The sequence below is a fragment of the Oncorhynchus nerka genome, linkage group LG9a, assembly GCF_034236695.1.
Source record: "Oncorhynchus nerka isolate Pitt River linkage group LG9a, Oner_Uvic_2.0, whole genome shotgun sequence".
Classification (NCBI taxonomy): Eukaryota; Metazoa; Chordata; class Actinopteri; order Salmoniformes; family Salmonidae; genus Oncorhynchus; species Oncorhynchus nerka.
The window spans coordinates 34,248,309-34,270,557 of record NC_088404.1 but is presented as its reverse complement, the minus strand read 5'-3'; the positions used below and the strand labels follow the sequence as shown (position 1 = coordinate 34,270,557).

At 44.1% G+C, this 22,249-nt stretch overlaps 1 protein-coding gene across 1 annotated transcript in view; it reads left to right on the top strand.

Moving 5' to 3' along the window:
• LOC115119048 (protein piccolo-like) overlaps positions 1–22,249 on the top strand; it is a 161,727-nt gene that overhangs the window by 137,500 nt on the left and 1,978 nt on the right. The window contains exons 37-46 of the mRNA XM_065022150.1: positions 12,529–12,555; positions 14,583–14,676; positions 15,595–15,666; positions 17,183–17,398; positions 17,505–17,583; positions 18,183–18,377; positions 20,711–20,849; positions 20,999–21,066; positions 21,797–21,940; positions 22,043–22,188. Coding sequence (XP_064878222.1) covers positions 12,529–12,555; positions 14,583–14,676; positions 15,595–15,666; positions 17,183–17,398; positions 17,505–17,583; positions 18,183–18,377; positions 20,711–20,849; positions 20,999–21,066; positions 21,797–21,940; positions 22,043–22,188 — 1,180 coding nt within the window. The remainder of the gene's footprint in view (positions 1–12,528; positions 12,556–14,582; positions 14,677–15,594; positions 15,667–17,182; positions 17,399–17,504; positions 17,584–18,182; positions 18,378–20,710; positions 20,850–20,998; positions 21,067–21,796; positions 21,941–22,042; positions 22,189–22,249) is intronic.

Genomic DNA, 22,249 nt, shown 5'->3' with positions numbered 1-22,249 from the left:
GCATGGTGCTAGGGCTCAGGTCCTCCGAGAGAGACAAAGAAAGAGAGAAAGAGAGAATTAGAGAGAGCACACTTATATTCACACAGGACACCGAATACGACAGGAGAAGTACTCCAGATATAACAAACTGACCCTAGCCCCCCGACACAAACTACTGCAGCATAAATACTGGAGGCTGAGACAGGAGGGGTCAGGAGACACTGTGGCCCCATCCGAGCACACTCCCGTACAGGGCCAAACAGGAAGGATATAACCCCACCCACTTTGCCAAAGAACAGCCCCCACACCACTAGAGGGATATCTTCAACCACCAACTTACCACCCTGAGACAAGCCCACAAAGATCTCCGCCACGGCACAACCCACAAATGCTATTTTAGAGAAAATATCTATATCCATTTTTATCTGCAAGGACCTGCATGTCACATAGATCCGCCTGAAACTGGGATGAGAGAAGAGTAGAAAAAACTATATTTCTTGGAAATTGTTTTCGTACAGGTTTATGCAGTGCAAGCATCCTGCTCTGCTAACCATTCATTCACTTGAGCAGCGCCTAACCTGTTACCTGTTTCTTTGGCTATAGCTCTCTGTAAACGCTCCTTACCCCCATAAGACCCTGGGTTAGAGGGGGTATAATAAATGTTTTTCAACATCTGCTCCGCCATCCTTCTTGCCTCTCTGAGGTACAATAACGTTAATGAGCCCCTTTCAAATAACGACAACATTTCATTTTTATTTTTTATTTTTGCAAACATCGAGTATTATGTACACAGACAATTCCCCATTTTCTCAACGATCCCAGCATGCAACACCCTGTATATTTTGTTTACATTTACAGGCTTGTGTCGCTGAATTTTTGAAACACACACATCCACTATATACGTTTGTCACCAAGATGGCATAGCAGTGAGACGTCTTTTGTCCTCGTCTTGTCATGTCCCGTATATATATTTACAACTTTCTTCGTATACCTTTTTATATACAGTGGGGGAAAAAAGTTTTTATTTTTCCCACTTAAAAAGATGAGAGAGCCCTGTAATTTTCATCATAGGTAGTACACTTCAACTATGACAGACAAATTGAGAAAAAAAATCCAGAAAATCACATTGTAGGAATCTTAATGAATTTATTTGCAAATTATGGTGGAAAATAAGTATTTGGTCAATAACAAAAGTTTATCTCAATACTTTGTTATATACCCTTTGTTGGCAATGACAGAGGTCAAACATTTTCTGTAAGTCTTCACAATGTTTTCACACACTGTTGCTGGTATTTTGGCCCATTCCTCCATGCAGATCTCCTCTAGAGCAGTGATGTTTTGGGACTGTTGCTGGGCAACACGGACTTTCAACTCCCTCCAAAGATTTTCTATGGGGTTGAGATCCGTAGACTGGCTAGGCCACTCCAGGACCTTGAAATGCTTCTTACGAAGCCACTCTTTCGTTGCCCGGGCGGTGTGTTTGGGATTATTGTCATGCTGAAGACCCAGCCACGTTTCATCTTCAATGCCCTTGCTGATGGAAGGAGGTTTTCACTCAAAATCTCACGATACATGGTCCCATTCATTCTTTCCTTTACACGGATCAGTCGTCCTGGTCCCTTTGCAGAAAAACAGCCCCAAAGCATGATGTTTCCACCCCCATGCTTCACAGTAGGTATGGTGTTCTTTGGATGCAACTCAGCATTCTTTGTCCTCCAAACACGACGAGTTGAGTTTTTACCAAAAAGTTATATTTTGGTTTCATCTGACCATATGACATTCTCCCAATCTTCTTCTGGATCATCCAAATGCTCTCTAGCAAACTTCAGATGGGCCTGGACATGTACTGGCTTCAGCAGGGGGACACGTCTGGCACTGCAGGATTTGAGTCCCTGGCGGCATAGTGTGTTACTGATGGTAGGCTTTGTTACTTTGGTCCCAGCTCTCTGCAGGTCATTCACTAGGTCCTCCCGTGTGGTTCTGGGATTTTTGATCATTTTGACCCCACGGGGTGAGAGATCGAGGGAGATTATCAGTGCTCTTATATGTCTTGACAGCTCTTTGGTCTTGGCCATAGTGGAGTTTGGAGTGTAACTGTTTGAGGTTGTGGACAGGTGTCTTTTATACTGATTTTTTTAATTTATTTATTTCACCTTTATTTAACCAGGTAAGCAAGTTGAGAACAAGTTCTCATTTACAATTGCGACCTGGCCAAGATAAAGCAAAGCAGTTCGACACATACAACGACACAGAGTTACACATGGAGTAAAACAAACATACAGTCAATAATACAGTAAAAAAAAACAAGTCTATATACAATGTGAGCAAATTAGGTGACAAGGGAGGTAAAGGCAAAAAAGGCCATGGTGGCAAAGTAAATACAATATAGCAAGTAAAACACTGGAATGGTAGTTTTGCAATGGAAGAATGTGCAAAGTAGAAATAAAAATAATGGGGTGCAAAGGAGCAAAATAAATAAATAAATTAAATACAGTTTGGAAAGAGGTAGTTGTTGGGCTAAATTATAGGTGGGCTATGTACAGGTGCAGTAATCTGTAAGATGCTCTGACAGTTGGTGCTTAAAGCTAGTGAGGGAGATAAGTGTTTCCAATTTAAGAGATTTTTGTAGTTCGTTCCAGTCATTGGCAGCAGAGAACTGGAAGGAGAGGCGGCCAAAGAAAGAATTGGTTTTGGGGGTGACTAGAGAGATATACCTGCTGGAGCGTGTGCTACAGGTGGGAGATGCTATGGTGACCAGCGAGCTGAGATAAGGGGGACTTTACCTAGCAGGGTCTTGTAGATGACATGGAGCCAGTGGGTTTGGCGACGAGTATGAAGCGAGGGCCAGCCAACGAGCGCGTACAGGTCGCAATGGTGGGTAGTATATGGGGCTTTGGTGACAAAACGGATAGCACTGTGATAGACTGCATCCAATTTGTTGAGTAGGGTATTGGAGGCTATTTTGTAAATGACATCGCCAAAGTCGAGGATTGGTAGGATGGTCAATTTTACAAGGGTATGTTTGGCAGCATGAGTGAAGGATGCTTTGTTGCGAAATAGGAAGCCAATTCTAGATTTAACTTTGGATTGGAGATGTTTGATATGGGTCTGGAAGGAGAGTTTACAGTCTAACCAGACACCTAAGTATTTGTAGTTGTCCACGTATTCTAAGTCAGAGCCGTCCAGAGTAGTGATGTTGGACAGGCGGGTAGGTGCAGGTAGCGATCGGTTGAAGAGCATGCATTTAGTTTTACTTGTATTTAAGAGCAATTGGAGGCCACGGAAGGAGAGTTGTATGGCATTGAAGCTTGCCTGGAGGGTTGTTAACACAGTGTCCAAAGAAGGGCCGGAAGTATACAGAATGGTGTCGTCTGCGTAGAGGTGGATCAGAGACTCACCAGCAGCAAGAGCGACCTCATTGATGTATACAGAGAAGAGAGTCGGTCCAAGAATTGAACCCTGTGGCACCCCCATAGAGACTGCCAGAGGTCCGGACAGCAGACCCTCCGATTTGACACACTGAACTCTATCAGAGAAGTAGTTGGTGAACCAGGCGAGGCAATCATTTGAGAAACCAAGGCTGTCGAGTCTGCCGATGAGGATGTGGTGGTTGACAGAGTCGAAAGCCTTGGCCAGATCAATGAATACGGCTGCACAGTAATGTTTCTTATCGATGGCGGTTAAGATATCGTTTAGGACCTTCAGCGTGGCTGAGGTGCACCCATGACCAGCTCTGAAACCAGATTGCATAGCAGAGAAGGTATGGTGAGATTCGAAATGGTCGGTAATCTGTTTGTTGACTTGGCTTTCGAAGACCTTAGAAAGGCATGGTAGGATAGATATAGGTCTGTAGCAGTTTGGGTCAAGAGTGTCCCCCCCTTTGAAGAGGGGGATGACCGCAGCTGCTTTCCAATCTTTGGGAATCTCAGATGACACGATAACAAGTTCAAACAGGTGCCATTAATACAGGTAACGAGTGGAGGACAGAGGAGCCTCTTAAAAGAAGAAGTTACAGGTCTGTGAGAACCTGAAATCTTGCTTGTTTGTAGGTGACCAAATACTTATTTTCCACCATAATCTGCAAATAAATTCATTAAAAATCCTACATTTTGTCTGTCATAGTTGAAGTGTACCAATGATGAAAATTACAGGCCTCTCTCATCTTTTTAAGTGGGAGAACTTAGAGCACAATTGGTGGCTGACTAAATACTTTTTTGCCCCAAACTCACTTTTTTTTCCATAAACTCATCTTCAAAACACTCTCCTGAAACCCGCCTCACCAATTTATATTAAAAAAAAGAAAGTATTATTTACCTCAAATCTGTAATCCTCCATAGAAGCTAACCAGAAGCTAGCCAGAAGCTAACCAGAAGCCAGTTAACTTCTTTACTGGCTCGTCGTTAGTATTCAGCTAACCACGGTTTGTGGTCATCAGCTATCCTTTAGCTCGAAAATCTATCGCCAGTTTTGTACGGCGCAGCTCGGACCGGAACATACCGGACCTATTTTTCTCTCTGTGTCCCCGGATTTCAACCGCAAGCTCTGGACATTTATACCTGGATCTTGCAGCTAGCTAGCTGCTATCCGTGTGACTATCGGCTTATGTCGATTCCGGAGCAAACATCAATTATTCCGGAGCTAGCCAGCTGAAGAGTTCCATCAGTCACTCCTGGACTACAATCACCTATCCGGACCAGTTTTACTGCCAACGCGGAGCCCCACCGGGCCTTCACATCTGGACTACCGACGTTATCTGCCCGAGGGAGTTATCCAGCTGGCTCCTCCGTCGCGACGTTACCTGAACGCCCATCTGCGGTCCGCTAATCGTTAGCTGTCTTATCGGCTGCTATCTGAATAGACCTATCGGACAATTTTTTTATTTTTTCTTGTGCCTCTATAACTAAATCTATTTTTCTTTTACGATTTGGATTGATCCCCTCTCCCACACGGAACCCCACTAATCCTAGCGACGGAAACGCACGAGGTGGCTAAAAACAGACCTCCATCCTATGCTAGCTTGCTACCGATGGCCTGGCTAGCTGTCTGAATCGCCGTGACCCCAACCAACCTCACTACTCACTGGACCCTTATGATCACTCGACTAAGCATGCCTCTCCTTAATGTCAATACGCCTTGTCCATTGCTGTTCTGGTTAGTGTTTATTGGCTTATTTCACTGTAGAGCCTCTAGTCTTGCTCACTATACCTTATCCAACCTATTAGTTCCACCACCCACACATGCGATGACATCTCCTGGTTTCAATGATGTTTCTAGAGACAATATCTCTCTCATCATCACTCAATACCTAGGTTTACCTCCACTGTATTCACATCCTACCATACCTTTGTCTGTACATTATACGTTGAAGCTATTTTATCGCCCCCAGAAAGCTCCTTTTACTCTCTGTTCCAGACATTCTAGACGACCAATTCTCATTGCTTTTAGCTGTACCCTTATCCTACTCCTCCTCTTTTCCTCTGGTGATGTAGAGGTGAATCCAGGCCCTGCAAGTGCCTAGCTCCACTCCTATTCCCCAGGCGCTCCGTAATAGCCTTGGTTTCATGCATGTTAACATTAGAAGCCTCCTCCCTAAGTTTGTTTTATTCACTGCTTTAGCACACTCTGCCAACCTCGGATGTTCTAGCTGTGTCTGAATCCTGGCTTAGGAAGACCACCAAAAATTCTGACATTTTCATCCCAAACTACAACATTTTCAGACAAGATAGAAATGCCAAACGGGGCGGTGTTGCAATCTACTGCAAAGATAGCCTGCAGAGTTCTGTCCTACTATCCAGGTCTGTACCCAAACAATTTGAACTTCTACTTTTAAAAATCCACCTCTCTAATAACAAGTTTCTCACCGTTGCCGCCTTCTATAGACCACCCTCTGCCCCCAGCTGTGCTCTGGACACCATATGTGAACTGATTGCCCCCCATCTATCTTCAGAGCTCGTGCTGCTAGGCGACCCAAACTGGAAAATGCTTAACACCCCAGCCATCCTACAATCTACGCTTGATGCCCTCAATCTCACAGAAATTATCAATGAACCTACCGGGTACCTCCCCAAAGCCGTAAACACGGGCACCCTCATAGATATCATCCTAACCAACTTGCCCTCTAAATACACCTCTGCTGTCTTCAACCAAGATCTCAGCGATCACTGCCTCATTGCCTGCATCCGTAATGGGTCAGCGGTCAAACGACTCCCTGAAACACATCAGCGAGCAGGCCTTTCTAATCGACCTGGCCGGGGTATCCTGGAAGGATATTGATCTCATCCCATTAGTAGAGGATGCCTGGTTATTTTTTTTAAATGTCTTCCTAACCATCTTAAATAAGCATGCAGTTAGAAAAGCCAAGGCTAGCTTTTTCAAGCAGAAATTTGCGTCCTGCAACACTAATTCAAAAAAGTTCTCGGACACTGTAAAGTCCATGGAGAATAAGAACACCTCCTCCCAGCTGCCCACTGCACTGAAGATAGGAAACACTGTCACCACTGTTAAATCCACTATAATTGAGAATTTCAATAAGCATTTTTCTACGGCTGGCCATGCTTTCCACCTGGCTACCCCTACCCCGATCAACAGCACTGCACCCCCCACAGCAACTCGTCCAAGCCTTCCCCATTTCTCCCAAATCCATTCAGCTGATGTTCTGAAAGAGCTGCAAAATCTGGACCCCTACAAATCAGCCGGGCTAGACAATGTGGACCCTTCCTTTCTAAAATGATCTGCCGAAATTGTTGCCACCCTTATTACTAGCCTGTTCAACCTCTCTTTCGTGTCGTCTGAGATTCACAAAGATTGGAAAGCAGCTGCGGTCATCCCCCTCTTCAAAGGGGGGGGACACTCTTGACCCAAACTGCTACAGACCCATATCTATCCTAACCTGCCTTTCTAAGGTCTTCGAAAGCCAAGTCAACAAACAGATTACCGACCATTTCGAATCTCACCATACCCTCTCTGCTATGCAATCTGGTTTCAGAGCTGGTCATGGGTGCACCTCGGCCACGCTGAAGGTCCTAAACGATATCTTAACCGCCATCAATAAGAAACATTACTGTGCAGCCATATTCATTGATCTGGCCAAGGCTTTCGACTCTGTCAATCACCACATCCTCATCGGCAGGTTCGACAGCCTTGGCTTCTCAAATGATTGCCTCGCCTGGTTCACCAACTACTAATCTGATAGAGTTCAGTATGTCAAATCGAAGGGTCTGCTGTCTGGACCTCTGGCAGTCTTTATGGGGGTGCCACAGGGTTCAATTCTTGGACCGACTCTCTTCTCTGTATACATCAATGATGTCGCTCTTGCTGCTGGTGAGTCTCTGATCCACCTCTACGCAGACGACACCATTCTGTATACTTCTGGCCCTTCTTTGGACACTGTGTTAACAAACCTCCAGGCAAGCTTCAATGCCATACAACTCTCCTTCCGTAGCCTCCAATGGCTCTTAAATACAAGTAAAACTAAATGCATGCTCTTCAACCGATCGCTGCCTGCACCTGCCCGCCTGTCCAACATCACTACTCTAGATGGCTCTGAATTAGAATACGTGGACAACTACAAATACCTAGGTGTCTGGTTAGACTGTAAACTCTCCTTCCAGACCCACATCAAACATCTCCAATCCAAAGTTAAATCTAGAATTGGCTTCCTATTTCGCAAACAAAGCATCCTTCACTCATGCTGCCAAACATACCCTTGTAAAACTGACCATCCTACCAATCCTCGACTTCGGCGATGTCATTTACAAAATAGCCTCCAACACCCTACTCAACAAATTGGATGCAGTATATCACAGTGCCATCCGTTTTGTCACCAAAGCCCCATATACTACCCACCATTGCGACCTGTACGCTCTTGTTGGCTGGTCCTCGCTTCATACTCGTCGCCAAACCCACTGGCTCCATGTCATCTACAAGTCCCTGCTCGGTAAAGTCCCCCCTTATCTCAGCTCGCTGGTTACCATAGCATCACCCACCTGTAGCACGCACTCCAGCAGGTATATCTCTCTGGTCACCCCCAAAACCAATTCTTTCTTTGGCCGCCTCTCCTTACAGTTCTCTGCTGCCAATGACTGGAACGAACTACAAAAATCTCTGAAACTGGAAACACTTATCTCCCTCACTAGCTTTAAGCACCAGCTGTCAGAGCAGCTCACAGATTACTGCACCTGTACATAGCCCACCTATAATTTAGCCCAAACAACTACCTCTTTCCCTACTGTATTTATTTATTTAATTTATTTATTTTGCTCCTTTGCACCCCATTATATTTATTTCTACTTTGCACATTCTTCCACTGCAAATCTACCATTCCAGTGTTTTACTTGCTATATTGTATTTACTTTGCCACCATGGCCTTTTTTTGCCTTTACCTCCCTTATCTCACCTCATTTGCTCACATCGTATATAGACTTGTTTCTACTGTATTATTGACTGTATGTTTGTTTTACTCCATGTGTAACTCTGTGTCGTTGTATGTGTCGAACTGCTTTGTTTTATCTTGGCCAGGTCGCAATTGTAAATATGAACTTGTTCTCAACTTGCCTACCTGGTTAAATAAAGGTGAAATAAATCAAATAAAGTATATAAACAACAAATATGATACATGTTACAATTAAACGGTGTTTCAAACAAATAAAGTAAAATCTTAGACAAGGTTGTTTCTAGTTCTTCAGAATCATCCACAAGACGGGCTACCAGTTGTGTCCATTGTAGGCTCTCGCCCGTATGTCGTACATGATTTGTGATTTGCTCCATTTTTAGCCCAGGTATTGTGTGTTGTGTCGAACAATACATTGTTCACTTCATTTTCAATCATTTGCTGCATAACATTTGTAAGTTCTCTCAAAAGAAAGCATGTATTTATTCTCTCTAACATCGTATGCATATAGTTACCCACTGCTTTACATCTAAATAAAAGTATCTATTGTTACTCGGTCTCTTGCGGTTTATTGAGCCAGAAAGTCATCACATCAGCCACCACAGCTTCCTTGTATTTGTTGTCGTCCACCAGGGTGTGTCGGATTTCTTTGAGTTTCTTGTGGATGTAGATCGCCTCCTTCAGTTCATGTAGGAAAGCCTCGGTTAACCCGTAAACTCTGGGAATAGACGGCACAAGACCCATAGACTCCAGGGCTCTGACCAGCAAAGGTATAAAGTGGATGGACCACAATCTTTTCACCAGCTCCTCAAAATGGTTGAAAAAGTAGTATCTTGGGGGGTCGTATAGTCATGGATGCCTGCGCTGGCTGGGGTGATTGATCTCACAACCTCTGCATTTTTCTGTTATATACTCTCCAATCACCACGTCTAAAAGTGTGGCTACAGAGGCCTTAGTTTTCTTTGGGGGCTGACCCATTCTGAGGATGACCCTCCTTGGGGTTCCTTTAAATCATAATCCTCAGGATTCGCATACAGTGGCGCAAAAAAGTATTTAGTCAGCCACCAATTGTGCAAGTTCTCCCACTTAAAAAGATGAGAGAGGCCTGTAATTTTCATCATAGGTACACTTCAACTATGACAGACAAAATGAGAAAAAAAATCCAGAAAATCACATTGTAGGATTTTGTATTAATTTATTTGAAAATGATGGTGGAAAATAAGTATTTTGTCACCTACAAACAAGCTAGATTTCTGGCTCTCACAGACCTGTAACTTCTTATTTAAGAAGCTCCTCTGTCCTCCACTCGTTACCTGTATTAATGACACCTGTTTGAACTTGTTATCAGTATAAAAGACACCTGTCCACAACCTCAAACAGTCACACTCCAAACTCCACTATGGCCAAGACCAAAGAGCTGCCAAAGGACACCAGAAACAAAATTGTAGACCTGCACCAGGCTGGGAAGACTGCAATAGGTAAGCTGCAATAGGTAAGCAGCTTGGTTTGAAGAAATCAACTGTGGGAGCAATTATTAGGAAATGGAAGACATACAAGACCACTGATAATCTCCCTCGATCTGGGGCTCCACGCAAGATCTCACCCCGTGGGGTCAAAATGATCACAAGAACGGTGACCTGCAGAGAGCTGGGACCAAAGTAACAAAGCCTACCATCAGTAATCCTAATCCGCCAGGGACTCAAATCCTGCAGTGTCCCCCTGCTTAAGCCAGTACATGTCCAGGCACGTCTGAAGTTTGCTAGAAAGCATTTGGATGATCCAGAAGAAGATTGGGAGAATGTCATATGGTCAGATGAAACCAAAATATAACTAATCTTGTTTGGAGGACAAAGAATGCTGAATTGCATCCAAAGAACACCATACCTACTGTGAAGCATGGGGGTGGAAACATCATGCTTTGGGGCTGTTTTTCTGCAAAGGGACCAGGACGATTGATCCTTGTAAAGGAAATAATGAATGGGGCCATGTATCGTGAGATTTTGAGTGAAAACCCCTTCCATCAGCAAGGGCATTGAAGATGAAACGTGGCTGGGTCTTTCAGCATGACAATGATCCCAAACACACCGCCTGGGCAACGAAGGAATGGCTTCGTAAGAAGCATTTCAAGGTCCTGGAGTGGCCTAGCCAGTCTCCAGATCTCAACCCCATAGAAAATCTTTGGAGGGAGTTGAAAGTCCGTGTTGCCCAACAACAGCCCCAAAACATCACTGCTCTAGAGGAGATCTGCATGGAGGGATGGGCCAGAATACCAGCAACAGTGTGTGAAAACCTTGTGAAGACTTACAGAAAACGTTTGACCTCTGTCATTGCCAACAAAGGGTATATAACAAAGTATTGAGATAAACTTTTGTTATTGACCAAATACTTATTTTCCACCATAATTTGCAAATAAATTCATAAAAAATTCTACAATGTGATTTTCTGGATTTTTTTTTCTCATTTTGTCTGTCATAGTTGAAGTGATGAAAATGATGATGATGAAAATTACATCAAAATTACATCATCTTTTTAAGTAGGAGAACTTGCACAATTGGTGGCTGACTAAATACTTTTATGCCCCACTGTATACTATGCACTTCCTTAGCTGAACAATGCTTTGCCGTTGTTGGCTCTGTACTAAACGAGCGTCCAACAACTCTATCATTTTCAATTCCATTAGATCCCAACTTTTAAAAGGAATAAGCATGCGCAACATAAAATCCCCAGTCAGGCCTCCATCACGAATGTTTTGGATGTGGGTTTCCTCGTTGCTGATATAGAACTCCACGCATCCACATGGAAGTCCATTCTTTCTTTGTATTTTCACCCTGTGAAATATTCTTCCTGAGGAGTCAGGGGTACCTTCCCAACGGGTCTCGTAGCCCGTGAACACGCTATACCCCTCTGTGATAACTCTTCAGTTTGGGACTCACCACCTTGTGAAAACCTGCCAGTCTTCAAGCCCGTAGTCCACTCCTAAAGTCTGGTCTGTATTTTCTTCTCCTTCGGCTACCGTATAGAGGTTCACTCTACAGGCCTGGTAATCAAACTGATAACCCCATAGTTGTCCATTAGACATCATCACTTGATCTTTCAGCGCAGTTGCGGGCGGTATTGGGTTCTATACACGTTTAAAAATGTTTTTTGGCGCATTGTATATTGTTGCTTTTTACTCTGACCTTTCTCTATGTTTCAACCGCACCAGGATGTCCTGACCGAATGCCCAAATATGGGCATGCACACGTCACCCGGACATAGGGTCATAAATCAAACGTTTGACGCGTGTATTCTCTCTAGCTCAGTATAAATGGACTGTTTGATCTGTGTTTTAATAATAGACAGTAGTAAATAAACCATGTCTTTATGTTTCAATGTTGTCTTTCTTTATCTCCTTCCCTTTATGTCTCTGTTTCTCTGATGGTTTATGTCTCTGTTTCTCTGATGGTTTCTGTCTCTGTTTCTCTGATGGTTTATGTCTCTGTTTCTCTGATGGTTTCTGTCTCTGTTTCTCTGATGGTTTATGTCTCTGTTTCTCTGATGGTTTATGTCTCTGTTTCTCTGATGGTTTCTGTCTCTGTTTCTCTGATGGTTTCTGTCTCTGTTTCTCTGATGGTTTATGTCTCTGTTTCTCTGATGGTTTCTGTCTCTGTTTCTCTGATGGTTTATGTCTCTGTTTCTCTGATGGTTTCTGTCTCTGTTTCTCTGATGGTTTATGTCTCTGTTTCTCTGATGGTTTCTGTCTCTGTTTCTCTGATGGTTACTGTCTCTGTTTCTCTGATGGTTTATGTCTCTGTTTCTCTGATGGTTTCTGTCTCTGTTTCTCTGATGGTTTATGTCTCTGTTTCTCTGATGGTTTCTGTCTCTGTTTCTCTGATGGTTTATGTCTCTGTTTCTCTGATGGTTTATGTCTCTGTTTCTCTGATGGTTTATGTCTCTGTTTCTCTGATGGTTACTGTCTCTGTTTCTCTGATGGTTACTGTCTCTGTTTCTCTGATGGTTTCTGTCTCTGTTTCTCTGATGGTTTCTGTCTCTGTTTCTCTGATGGTTACTGTCTCTGTTTCTCTGATGGTTTCTGTCTCTGTTTCTCTGATGGTTTCTTTCTTTTTGCGGTACTTGTTGTTTGTTGTCTCTACCCTCCTATCCCTCCCCTGGACTCTCAGACAAGTCATGGTAGTCCAGAACGCAAGGTAGTGTAGTGCTTCTCCTGCTTCTCTTCTTCTCTCCTCTCCTACTCTGCTCCACTTCTTCTGTTCTTCTCTACTCCTCTCCTCTTCTTCTCTTCTTCTCTCCTTCTCTGCTCCACTTCTTCTGTTCTTCTCTACTCCTCTCCTCTTCTTCTCTTCTTCTCTCCTTCTCTGCTCCAATTCTTCTGTTCTTCTCTACTCCTCTCCTCTTCTTCTCTTCTTCTCTCCTCTCCTACTCTGCTCCACTTCTTCTGTTCTTCTCTACTCCTCTCCTCTTCTTCTCTTCTTCTTTCCTTCTCTGCTCCAATTCTTCTGTTCTTCTCTACTCCTCTCCTCTTCTTCTCTTCTTCTCTCCTCTCCTACTCTGCTCCACTTATTCTGTTCTTCTCTACTCCTCTCCTCTTCTTCTCTTCTTCTCTCCTTCTCTGCTCCAATTCTTCTGTTCTTCTCTACTCCTCTCCTCTTCTTCTCTTCTTCTCTCCTCTCCTACTCTGCTCCACTTCTTCTGTTCTTCTCTACTCCTCTCCTCTTCTTCTCTTCTTCTTTCCTTCTCTGCTCCAATTCTTCTGTTCTTCTCTACTCCTCTCCTCTTCTTCTCTTCTTCTCTCCTCTCCTACTCTGCTCCACTTATTCTGTTCTTCTCTACTCCTCTCCTCTTCTTCTCTTCTTCTCTCCTTCTCTGCTCCAATTCTTCTGTTCTTCTCTACTCCTCTCATCTTCTTCTCTTCTTCTCTCCTTCTCTGCTCCAATTCTTCTGTTCGTCTCTACTCCTCTCCTCTTCTTCTCTTCTTCTCTCCTCTCCTACTCTGCTCCACTTCTTCTGTTCTTCTCTACTCCTCTCCTCTTCTTCTCTTCTTCTCTCCTCTCCTACTCTGCTCCACTTCTTCTGTTCTTCTCTACTCCTCTCCTCTCTTCTTCTCTTCTTCTCTCCTTCTCTGCTCCAATTCTTCTGTTCTTCTCTACTCCTCTCCTCTTCTTCTCTTCTTCTCTCCTTCTCTGCTCCAATTCTTCTGTTCTTCTCTACTCCTCTCATCTTCTTCTCTTCTTCTCTCCTTCTCTGCTCCAATTCTTCTGTTCTTCTCTACTCCTCTCCTCTTCTTCTCTTCTTCTCTCCTCTCCTACTCTGCTCCACTTCTTCTGTTCTTCTCTACTCCTCTCCTCTTCTTCTCTTCTTCTCTCCTCTCCTACTCTGCTCCACTTCTTCTGTTCTTCTCTACTCCTCTCCTCTTCTTCTCTTCTCCTCTCCTACTCTGCTCCAATTCTTCTGTTCTTCTCTACTCCTCTCCTCTTCTTCTCTTCTTCTCTCCTTCTCTGCCCCTCTCCTTTTCTTCTTATCTTATTCTATCCTCTCTGCTCCTCTCCTCTCTCTCTTTCTCTCCTTCTCTCATTCATGTAATCTTCTCTGCATTCAGTCAGTGTTTTTCCCCATGTACATTTTCCACCTCCAAAGTGCTTTTCCTCATTGTCTCCCGCATCATTATTCATCGTTATCCATTTTGCGTTGATACATTGATAAAAGCACTCTCTTGCTCTTCCTCTCTCTCCATCTAACCTTTCTCCACTTTATTTCGCTCTCTCTTTTTTCTCCTATTTGTATCTCTGTCATCCTAAACAACTCATGATTGTATGATGTGCAAATTCAGCCAAGAACATTGCCGGGTTGAAATCAAGGTTGAAATGTGAAATCATTCCATGAATCAGAAATGTTTTTCACCCTACGCTCATCATCTCTGCTACAGGAGAGGAGCTGTGCCTCACAGTCACATATTGATTCAACCTTACAGACATCACTATTTCTTTGACTTTCTTTGACTATTTCTATGATGTTGTGATCCCGTGTAGCCAGTGTGCCTATGCAATTTACTCTCATCCAACATTTGCAAGACATCATGATGATATAATTATATTGAATCAGATATTCAATTATTGACATCCTGCTATATCATCTCTATATCTACCATCACATGGAGATATTAACATACAAAGACCACATCTGAGACTAAACGTGTCCCTTTGTTATGACATCACAGTGCTGAGAACAAGAGGAGGACCAAGTACGTCCAGAGGAGTCTGAACCCAGAGTGGAACCAGACTGTCATCTACAAGAACATACACCTGGAACAGGTAGGAACACACACACACACATGCATGCACACACACACACACATGCACCTACTAACGCATGCATCACACACACACACACACACACACACACACACACACACACACACACACACACACACACACACACACACACACACACACATCCACATTAATGTTGAATGTTTATGTTAATCTTATTTCCAGTTGGATTGGTAGTTCTGAATCCTTAGGGATGTTCTGACTATCCCTCTGCAGCCTTGGTTCCCATTACCAATCCCCTGAAGCCCAAAGCACCGCTGACGTGGTTAGGTTAAACAACCCCCTTACAGACTACCAGTCACCAGAGAGAAACAGAGACAGAGACATCTTCATTCAACATAACAGTAGCAGCCCTTGCTTTGCTGCAATTCAGACAATGTAAGATGAGTGCAGTCTGTCCATACGGCGCTCTCTCTCAGCGGACAGTAGTGTCTCTAGTCTAGTGTCTCTTCTGAGACTCTCTGCTGTTAGCTACTTCTTTCTATTCTGCCCACTGAGGTTGTAAATGCTGCTCTATTACCCACTCACTCTCCCACTCCCCTGCCAAGCACACACACACGCACACACAACACACATGCACGCACGCACACACACACACACACACAGACACACACACACACACACACGCACACACACACACACACACACACACACACACACACAGACACACACACACACACACACACACACACACACACACACACACACACACACACACACACACACACAAACACACACAATTACCCAGTCCACTGACTGGCTGGTTGAGTGATATACAGTGCGACTGCATGGGTGTTGTACTTGGCATAACTCATTTAAATGTATTTGTTCATTTAATCACTTTTCGCTCATCCTCTAACTCTCTCTCTCTCTCTCTTCCTCACTCTCTCTGTCTCTCAGCTAAAGAAAAAGACTCTGGAGGTGACAGTGTGGGATTATGACAGATCTTCCTCCAATGACTTCCTGGGAGAAGTGAGTGCCTCCAGAATCAGACACACTCTGGTTTAGATGTTACATACATTTACTTCAGTCATCCCTTTACCCTAATGTCTCCTGATGCCATGTTTTCAAATGTTCTCTAGCCAAAAGCGGCTCATATTTCCAGCCTTATTGCTCCCCTCTCAACAAGACTTTATTCAAAGCTAGTTTCATTGTTTGTCAGTCTATATAATGAATCCCATGGATCCTCTGCTAAATGGAGAAGGATCCTAATTGTTTATAATGTAGAATGGTGGTTTGTTCACAGCAAACCTCGAAATATACTGACTATACCAAACATTAGGTACACCTTCCTAATGTTAATTTTCTCCATCTCCCTTTTGCCCTCAGAACAGACTCAATTTGTTGGGGCGTGGACTCTACAAGGTGTCGAAAGCGTTCCACAGGGATGCTGGCCCATGTTGACTCCTATGCTTTCCACAGTTGTGTCAATTGGGCTGGATGTCCTTTGGTTGGTGGACCATTCTTGATACACACAAGAAACTGTTGAGCCTGAAAAACCCAGCAGCCTGGTACCTACTATCATACCTCGTTCAATGGCACTTAAATCTTTTTTTCTGGCCCATTCACCCTCTGAATGTCACACATACACAATCCATGTCTCAATTGTCTCAAGATTTAAATATCCTTCTTTAACCTGTCTCCTCCCCTTCATTTACACTGATTGAAATGGATTTAACAAGTGACATCAATAAGGGATCATAGCTTTCACCTGGATTCACCTGGTCAGTCTATGTCAGGGAAAGAGCAGAGCTCAGATTCACAATACGTTCTTAGGAAGAAATGTTTTCTTAACTGCCATTTTTTTCTTAACTATAGACTTAAGAAGAAAGTGAAGACAAGTTGCTATTCCTCAAAAAGATTATTGGAAACGTTCTAGCGCTACTTCTTATGTTACTCCTTTAGCAAAAAGTTAAGAAGAAATTAGATTCTGAAAAGAAAGTTATTTTCAAGGTAGCTAAACCCTTGTCTTAAAATAAGGGCAGTGAGAGAAAAACCTCACGAAAGCAATTTAACATGTTTAATTCACTCACAAACTTAATGTGAAAGTTTCAGTATTGATTAGTTTAAACCCAAGAACATGTTTTAGAACAGTAATCTCAGTAGGAAATATGCTAACATGATTGCCATTGCTTAACTACATAGCCAGCTAAAATCGTTGCCTAGCAACAATTATTTGGAAGAAGATATTTGAGAAATTCGTAAGAAAATCACTAAATCGTTAGTTGGGGAATTGCACTTACAAACTATCTTATTCACTTTTTTTCTCAAGAAGCTTCTTAAGTTTTTGCTTAAGAAGAGTTTTGTGAATCTGGGCTCAGGTGTTTGTGAATCTGGGCCCAGGTGTTCCCAGGTTTTTGCTTGTTTTGTATACTGTGTTTTCCTATAAGTCTTTGCTTACACCAGCATACCTGTCTACTCTCTCTTTCTCTGTCTCTCTCCCGGTCTCTCTCTCTCTCTCTCTCTCTCTGTATCTCTCTCTCTCCAGGTGTTGATAGACCTGTCTAACACATCCCAGCTGGACAACACTCCTCGCTGGCTGCCTCTGAAGGAGCAGAGTGAGAGTATCGAGCACAGCAGAACCCACCACACCGCTCAGGGGCCTGGGGGGCCAGGAGCAGGGACAGGGCCAGGACAGGGGTCTGTTGCGGGGCAAGAACCGGGACAGGGCATGGGGCCAGGGATGGGCCAAGGACAGGGACAGGTACTGTACTGTACTGTATTCATTGTCTACTATCTATCCTTGCCATCATTGATTGTAACTTACTGATTATAATGCATATAGCACATTTAATTGAATTGCATTGCAGATGGGGGAGTGCCATGAGTCTCCTAAGAACTCTGTGATAAAGAGCAGGAGCCACGGGATCTTCCCTGACCCAGCAAAAGGTAGAGCCTCTTCCAGCTGCCTTGTTGCTTTTAACTAACGCTTGCCATTGTGTGGTTTAGCCACTCAGTTGCTTTACAGTTTTTCTTCATTTCCGTTTTGCTGATTGCCACTCTGTTGTCATAGTGAGAGAACATGTAGTCATGGTGACAGTTTTGCTAATGGCTGTCATAATTATACTTTTAGTGCCAGTCACTTATCTGACTCAGTGCCCTCCATGTTGTGGTGTCATCCTTGTTTTTTGTCATGTAGCAGATGCTCTTATCCAGAGCGACTTACAGTTAGTGCATTCATCTTACGATAGCTACTGTAGGTGAGACTACCACATATCACAGTCAGAGTAATACAATTTCTTCTCAATAAAATAGCTATCAGCAAAGTCAGTGCTAGTAAGAAAGGGTGGGGTGTTAGTTCAAGGAAGTCAAGGTTATTCTATTTTTATGTTTTTGCCACAGTACAAATGTGTAACTACTACATGGCTCTTTTAGTGACTTTTACAGACATTCCCTTTATCTCCTCTATCTCCTCTCCCTCTCTCTATCACTACCTCCTCCCTCTCCTCCCTCCTCCTCCCACTCCTCCCTCCTCCTACCTCTCCCAGACATGCAGATGGTGACTCTAGAGAAATCCCACAGTAGTCCAGGCAGCTCTAAGTCGTCTTCAGACGGCCAGCTTCGTTCCCATGGTCCATCCCGCAGCCAGAGCAAGAGCAGCGTCACGCAAGCCCACCTGGAGGATGCTGGGATAGCTATAGCTGCCGCCGAGGCCGCCGTGCAACAGTCCCGCCTCCAACCAAGTAATCCCCACCCCTTCCTGTGACACACTTCCTCTCGGCTCTGCCACGCATGCTAGCTCATCATCTCTCCGTTTATCTCTCCTCTTGTTCTATCACTCCTTCTTTTCTCTTCTTTTCCTCTCCCTTCTGTTCTGGCCTTCTGATTGGTTCTTCTAAGCAATTAGATGGTTCCTCTAAGTTCTATTCTGTTGGGTTTTCTTGTTTGCTCTAGGGGTGTAACACCCACTGATCTAGTCAGAGTCCATCACTAAAACATTGCATGGCAGATCTTATAGTAGACCCTGGCCTGTGGAGAAAACATCTCAATCTAAAATCTATATTAAAAATGAATTTATAAACTGCTGTTCTCACACTAAACACTGAAAATGTGTATGGTCCTCCGTTTCTCTGACGTTACTGTGACGTCTGCAGGGTTGGGGAAAGTAGGGCACAGCACCGTTTGGGCTCAGAGTGAGCAGATTTCCATCATACACACATCAGACACTCACAATAGCCCAGAGTATGAACAGTAACACACAGGACAGAGACGAAACAGCCACAGTTCCCAGTCTAAATAGAGTGAGGATATACATGTCTCTCTCCAACATGGTTTCTACTGTCTCCCAGTGTGATCCCCTATCCATCCTCCAGGTCTAGAAACCATGATAGAGCTTGACCCCCAGGTTGTGACATGCAGTCCCCCCCCCCCCTCTCCTGGTGTTGGTTTGTGTGTCTGGTTCAATCCCCTAACTGCCCTTTCATGGAAAAGGTCAAGCCCCCGTAGGTGTGTGTGAGCAAGTGTGAGTGTGTGTGCATATGTGTGTGACCCCTGACCCCTAAATGTGTCCAATGTAATGATACAAACACCCTGAGATGTATAGTCTACCAGTAGCGCTTCCTCCCTTCCCACCCCCGACGTGATGAGTTTATAAACGCCACCTGGCACTGACCAGACACACCAGGAAGTACAGACACAGCAGCATGGGGACAAAGGGCAACAGGAAACTGACTCTACACTCACCGGCCAATGAGAGTACAGAAAGGAGTCTGACCTTCAGGGGAACAGCAGTGTCTGGGGAAGGTGAGACAACAGGACGGGAGTATAGAAATGATAAACAAGAATAATATAATATAACCTCACTAATCAAATTTCAGGCCTTTCTCTCCTCTAGAAAAGCATGGTATCATTAAGAAACATAATACAACTTAATGATCATGTAAACCATTTAGAGTTTTGATATATATGTGTAAATAGTCAAAAACGTCTCAATAGTTGCTTTGGTATTTATTTAAATTCATAATTAATGCTGCCTCCCTTGTGGCACAGCGGTCTTAAGCACTGCATCGCAGTGCTAGAGGGTCACTACAGACCCGGGTTCGATCCCAGGCTGTGTCGCAGCCGGCCGCAACCAGGAGACCCATGAAATGGCGTGCAATTGGCCCAGCGTTGTACCGGTTAGGGGAGGGTTTGGCCGTCCGGGCGCATGCACACTGACTCGTGTCGCCAGTTGTATGGTGTGGCTGGCTTCCAGGTTAAGCGAGCAGTGTGTCAAGAAGCAGTGTGGCTTGGCAGGGTCATGTTTCAGAGGACGCATGGCTCTAGACCTTCGCCTCTTCTGAGTCCCTATGGGAGTTGCAGCGATGGGACAAGACTGTAACTACCAATTGGATATCATGAAATTGGGGTAAAAAAAAATCAAGTTAAAAATCATAATAAATATGCCCATCTATTCAAGTAATTACCATAACTATTATTTTAGCATGTTTATAAATTATTATTATATTTATGTTACCTGTACGTACTTTGCTATTATTATATGTATCAGTAACACTTTACATACAGTTATAATGCTTTATATCTTGTTAAAAGGATGTATGACCCTTTATAAGGGGTGAGAAGACATTGTAAAGGGGCCATACATGCTCATGACAGGTCTTACAATGCATTATAGCTACATCATGATGGATTGTTATTTAAGGAAAGTGTCACCCATGTTTGTTTCAGTCTGTTTGTCAGTAAATGTATTATTACCTGTAAGCTTAGGCAGGGTATGTTCATTGAACACTTTTTTGTTGTTATGGACACCAGAAGGAAAAGCTAATGGAGATCCACATAATCAAATAAATAAACACTGTGGCCACCGATGTAGCTACAACATTTACATTCACATTCATATATGAGAAGTAGTAGTAGTAACCTTTTTTATATTATAGTTTATAGAATATTATGGACACACATTATCAAGGTAGTGAAATTAATCTCACTTTCTCTCCCTCCTACACTGACACACATGCAGTCATTCACTGCCCCTCCTCTCTCTCCCTCTCTCTCTCTTTCCCCCAACCCTCTGTAGGACCAGGCCACAGGTTGGGGGATGTGTCTGGGCCGGTGGTGTCCTCAGCCCCCAGTCTGATGGAGGGGTATGGGGGTCTGGAAGGAGACGAGGGGGCTGGCACAGGGGTGGACAGTGCCATCTTCCAGGTCCCATGCATGTGAGTAAACAGCCTGTTTGTGTGGGGTGGTGCTAGCATGATGGGTGACCTCACCTAAGACCTGAAGACTTGTGTTAAATGTGGTGGTGGATGATGTATCACATACATGTTTTGTATCTGTGGATCTAATGTGTGTTCATTTCCAACAGAGGGAAGATCATCCCCAACGGTCCTGACAAGTTTAGGGGACTGCCACTCTCGCTATCAGACAGTGAGGGTAAGACTGTGTGTGTGTGTGTGTGTGTGTGTGTGTGTGTGTGTGTGTGTGTGTGTGTGTGTGTGTGTGTGTGTGTGTGTGTGTGTGTGTGTGTGTGTGTGTGTGTGTGTGTGTGTGTGTGTGTGTGTGTGTGTGTGTGTGTGTGTGTGTGCGTGTGCCAGTTTCTCCCAATAAACTTTGTCTTTACATGTCTGCCATCTGCTGGACCGAATATGAAATAACACCAGCAGCCTACCTCTAAATGCCTGGTCCCATACATAGGAAGTAACTATCTTGCTCTCTGTGTCTTAACTATGTCTAGGAGTCAGATAGCTCAGGTGTCATGGTGCCTCTCTCTTTCTCTCAGTTTCTCCAGTTTCACTCCATAACAATAGACTAGAGGCCATCTTAGTGCACAACTGGGCAGCCAGTTCAAAGGTTCATTATCATTGGCAACTGACCTCTCGAACCTTTACTGGAAATGAGCGTTCCCAACCTGACCTCTAACCGAGTTACAGTGACGTGGCGGAGAATGGTTTTGGGTTCAGAACTGAGTTTAGTGAAACTGGAGAGAGGAGAGTCCTCCCCTGGATCCATTTTGGTGCAGGCAGTATGTCAATAATGCGTTGGTGTTGAATAATTTACATCTGCAGAGAGGAAGGGTGTGTGTATCTCGCTGTAACTCTCTCAATCTGTCCCTTGCTGCCAACCCCCTTGTTCCCTCCTACCCCTTCTGTCCCTCCTCTTCCAGGGGGTGGGGGTAAAACCCAGGTCATGGGGGAGATCAAGGTTGCTCTGAAGAAGGAGGTGAAACAAGAGGGAGACCAGCTGATCCTGGAAGTCCTACAGTGTAGAAACATCACTTACAAATTCAAGAGCCCAGACCACCTACCAGGTAACTGCGTGTGTGTGTGTCTGCCTCACTGATCGTCTGACTGTGTGTCTGTCTGTCTGCCTCACTGACTGTCTGACCGTCTGACTGTGTGTCTGTCTGTAGATCTCTATGTGAAGCTGTATGTGGTGAACGTGGCGACTCAGAAGAGGATTATCAAGAAGAAGACCAGAGTGTGTCGTCACGACAGAGAACCCTCCTTCAACGAGACCTTTAGGTTCAGCCTCAACCCCACCGGACACTCCCTGCAGGTAACACACACATTCTAACACCTTGTGTTTTTTTACTCTGGTGTCCTGCTTTATGCAGACT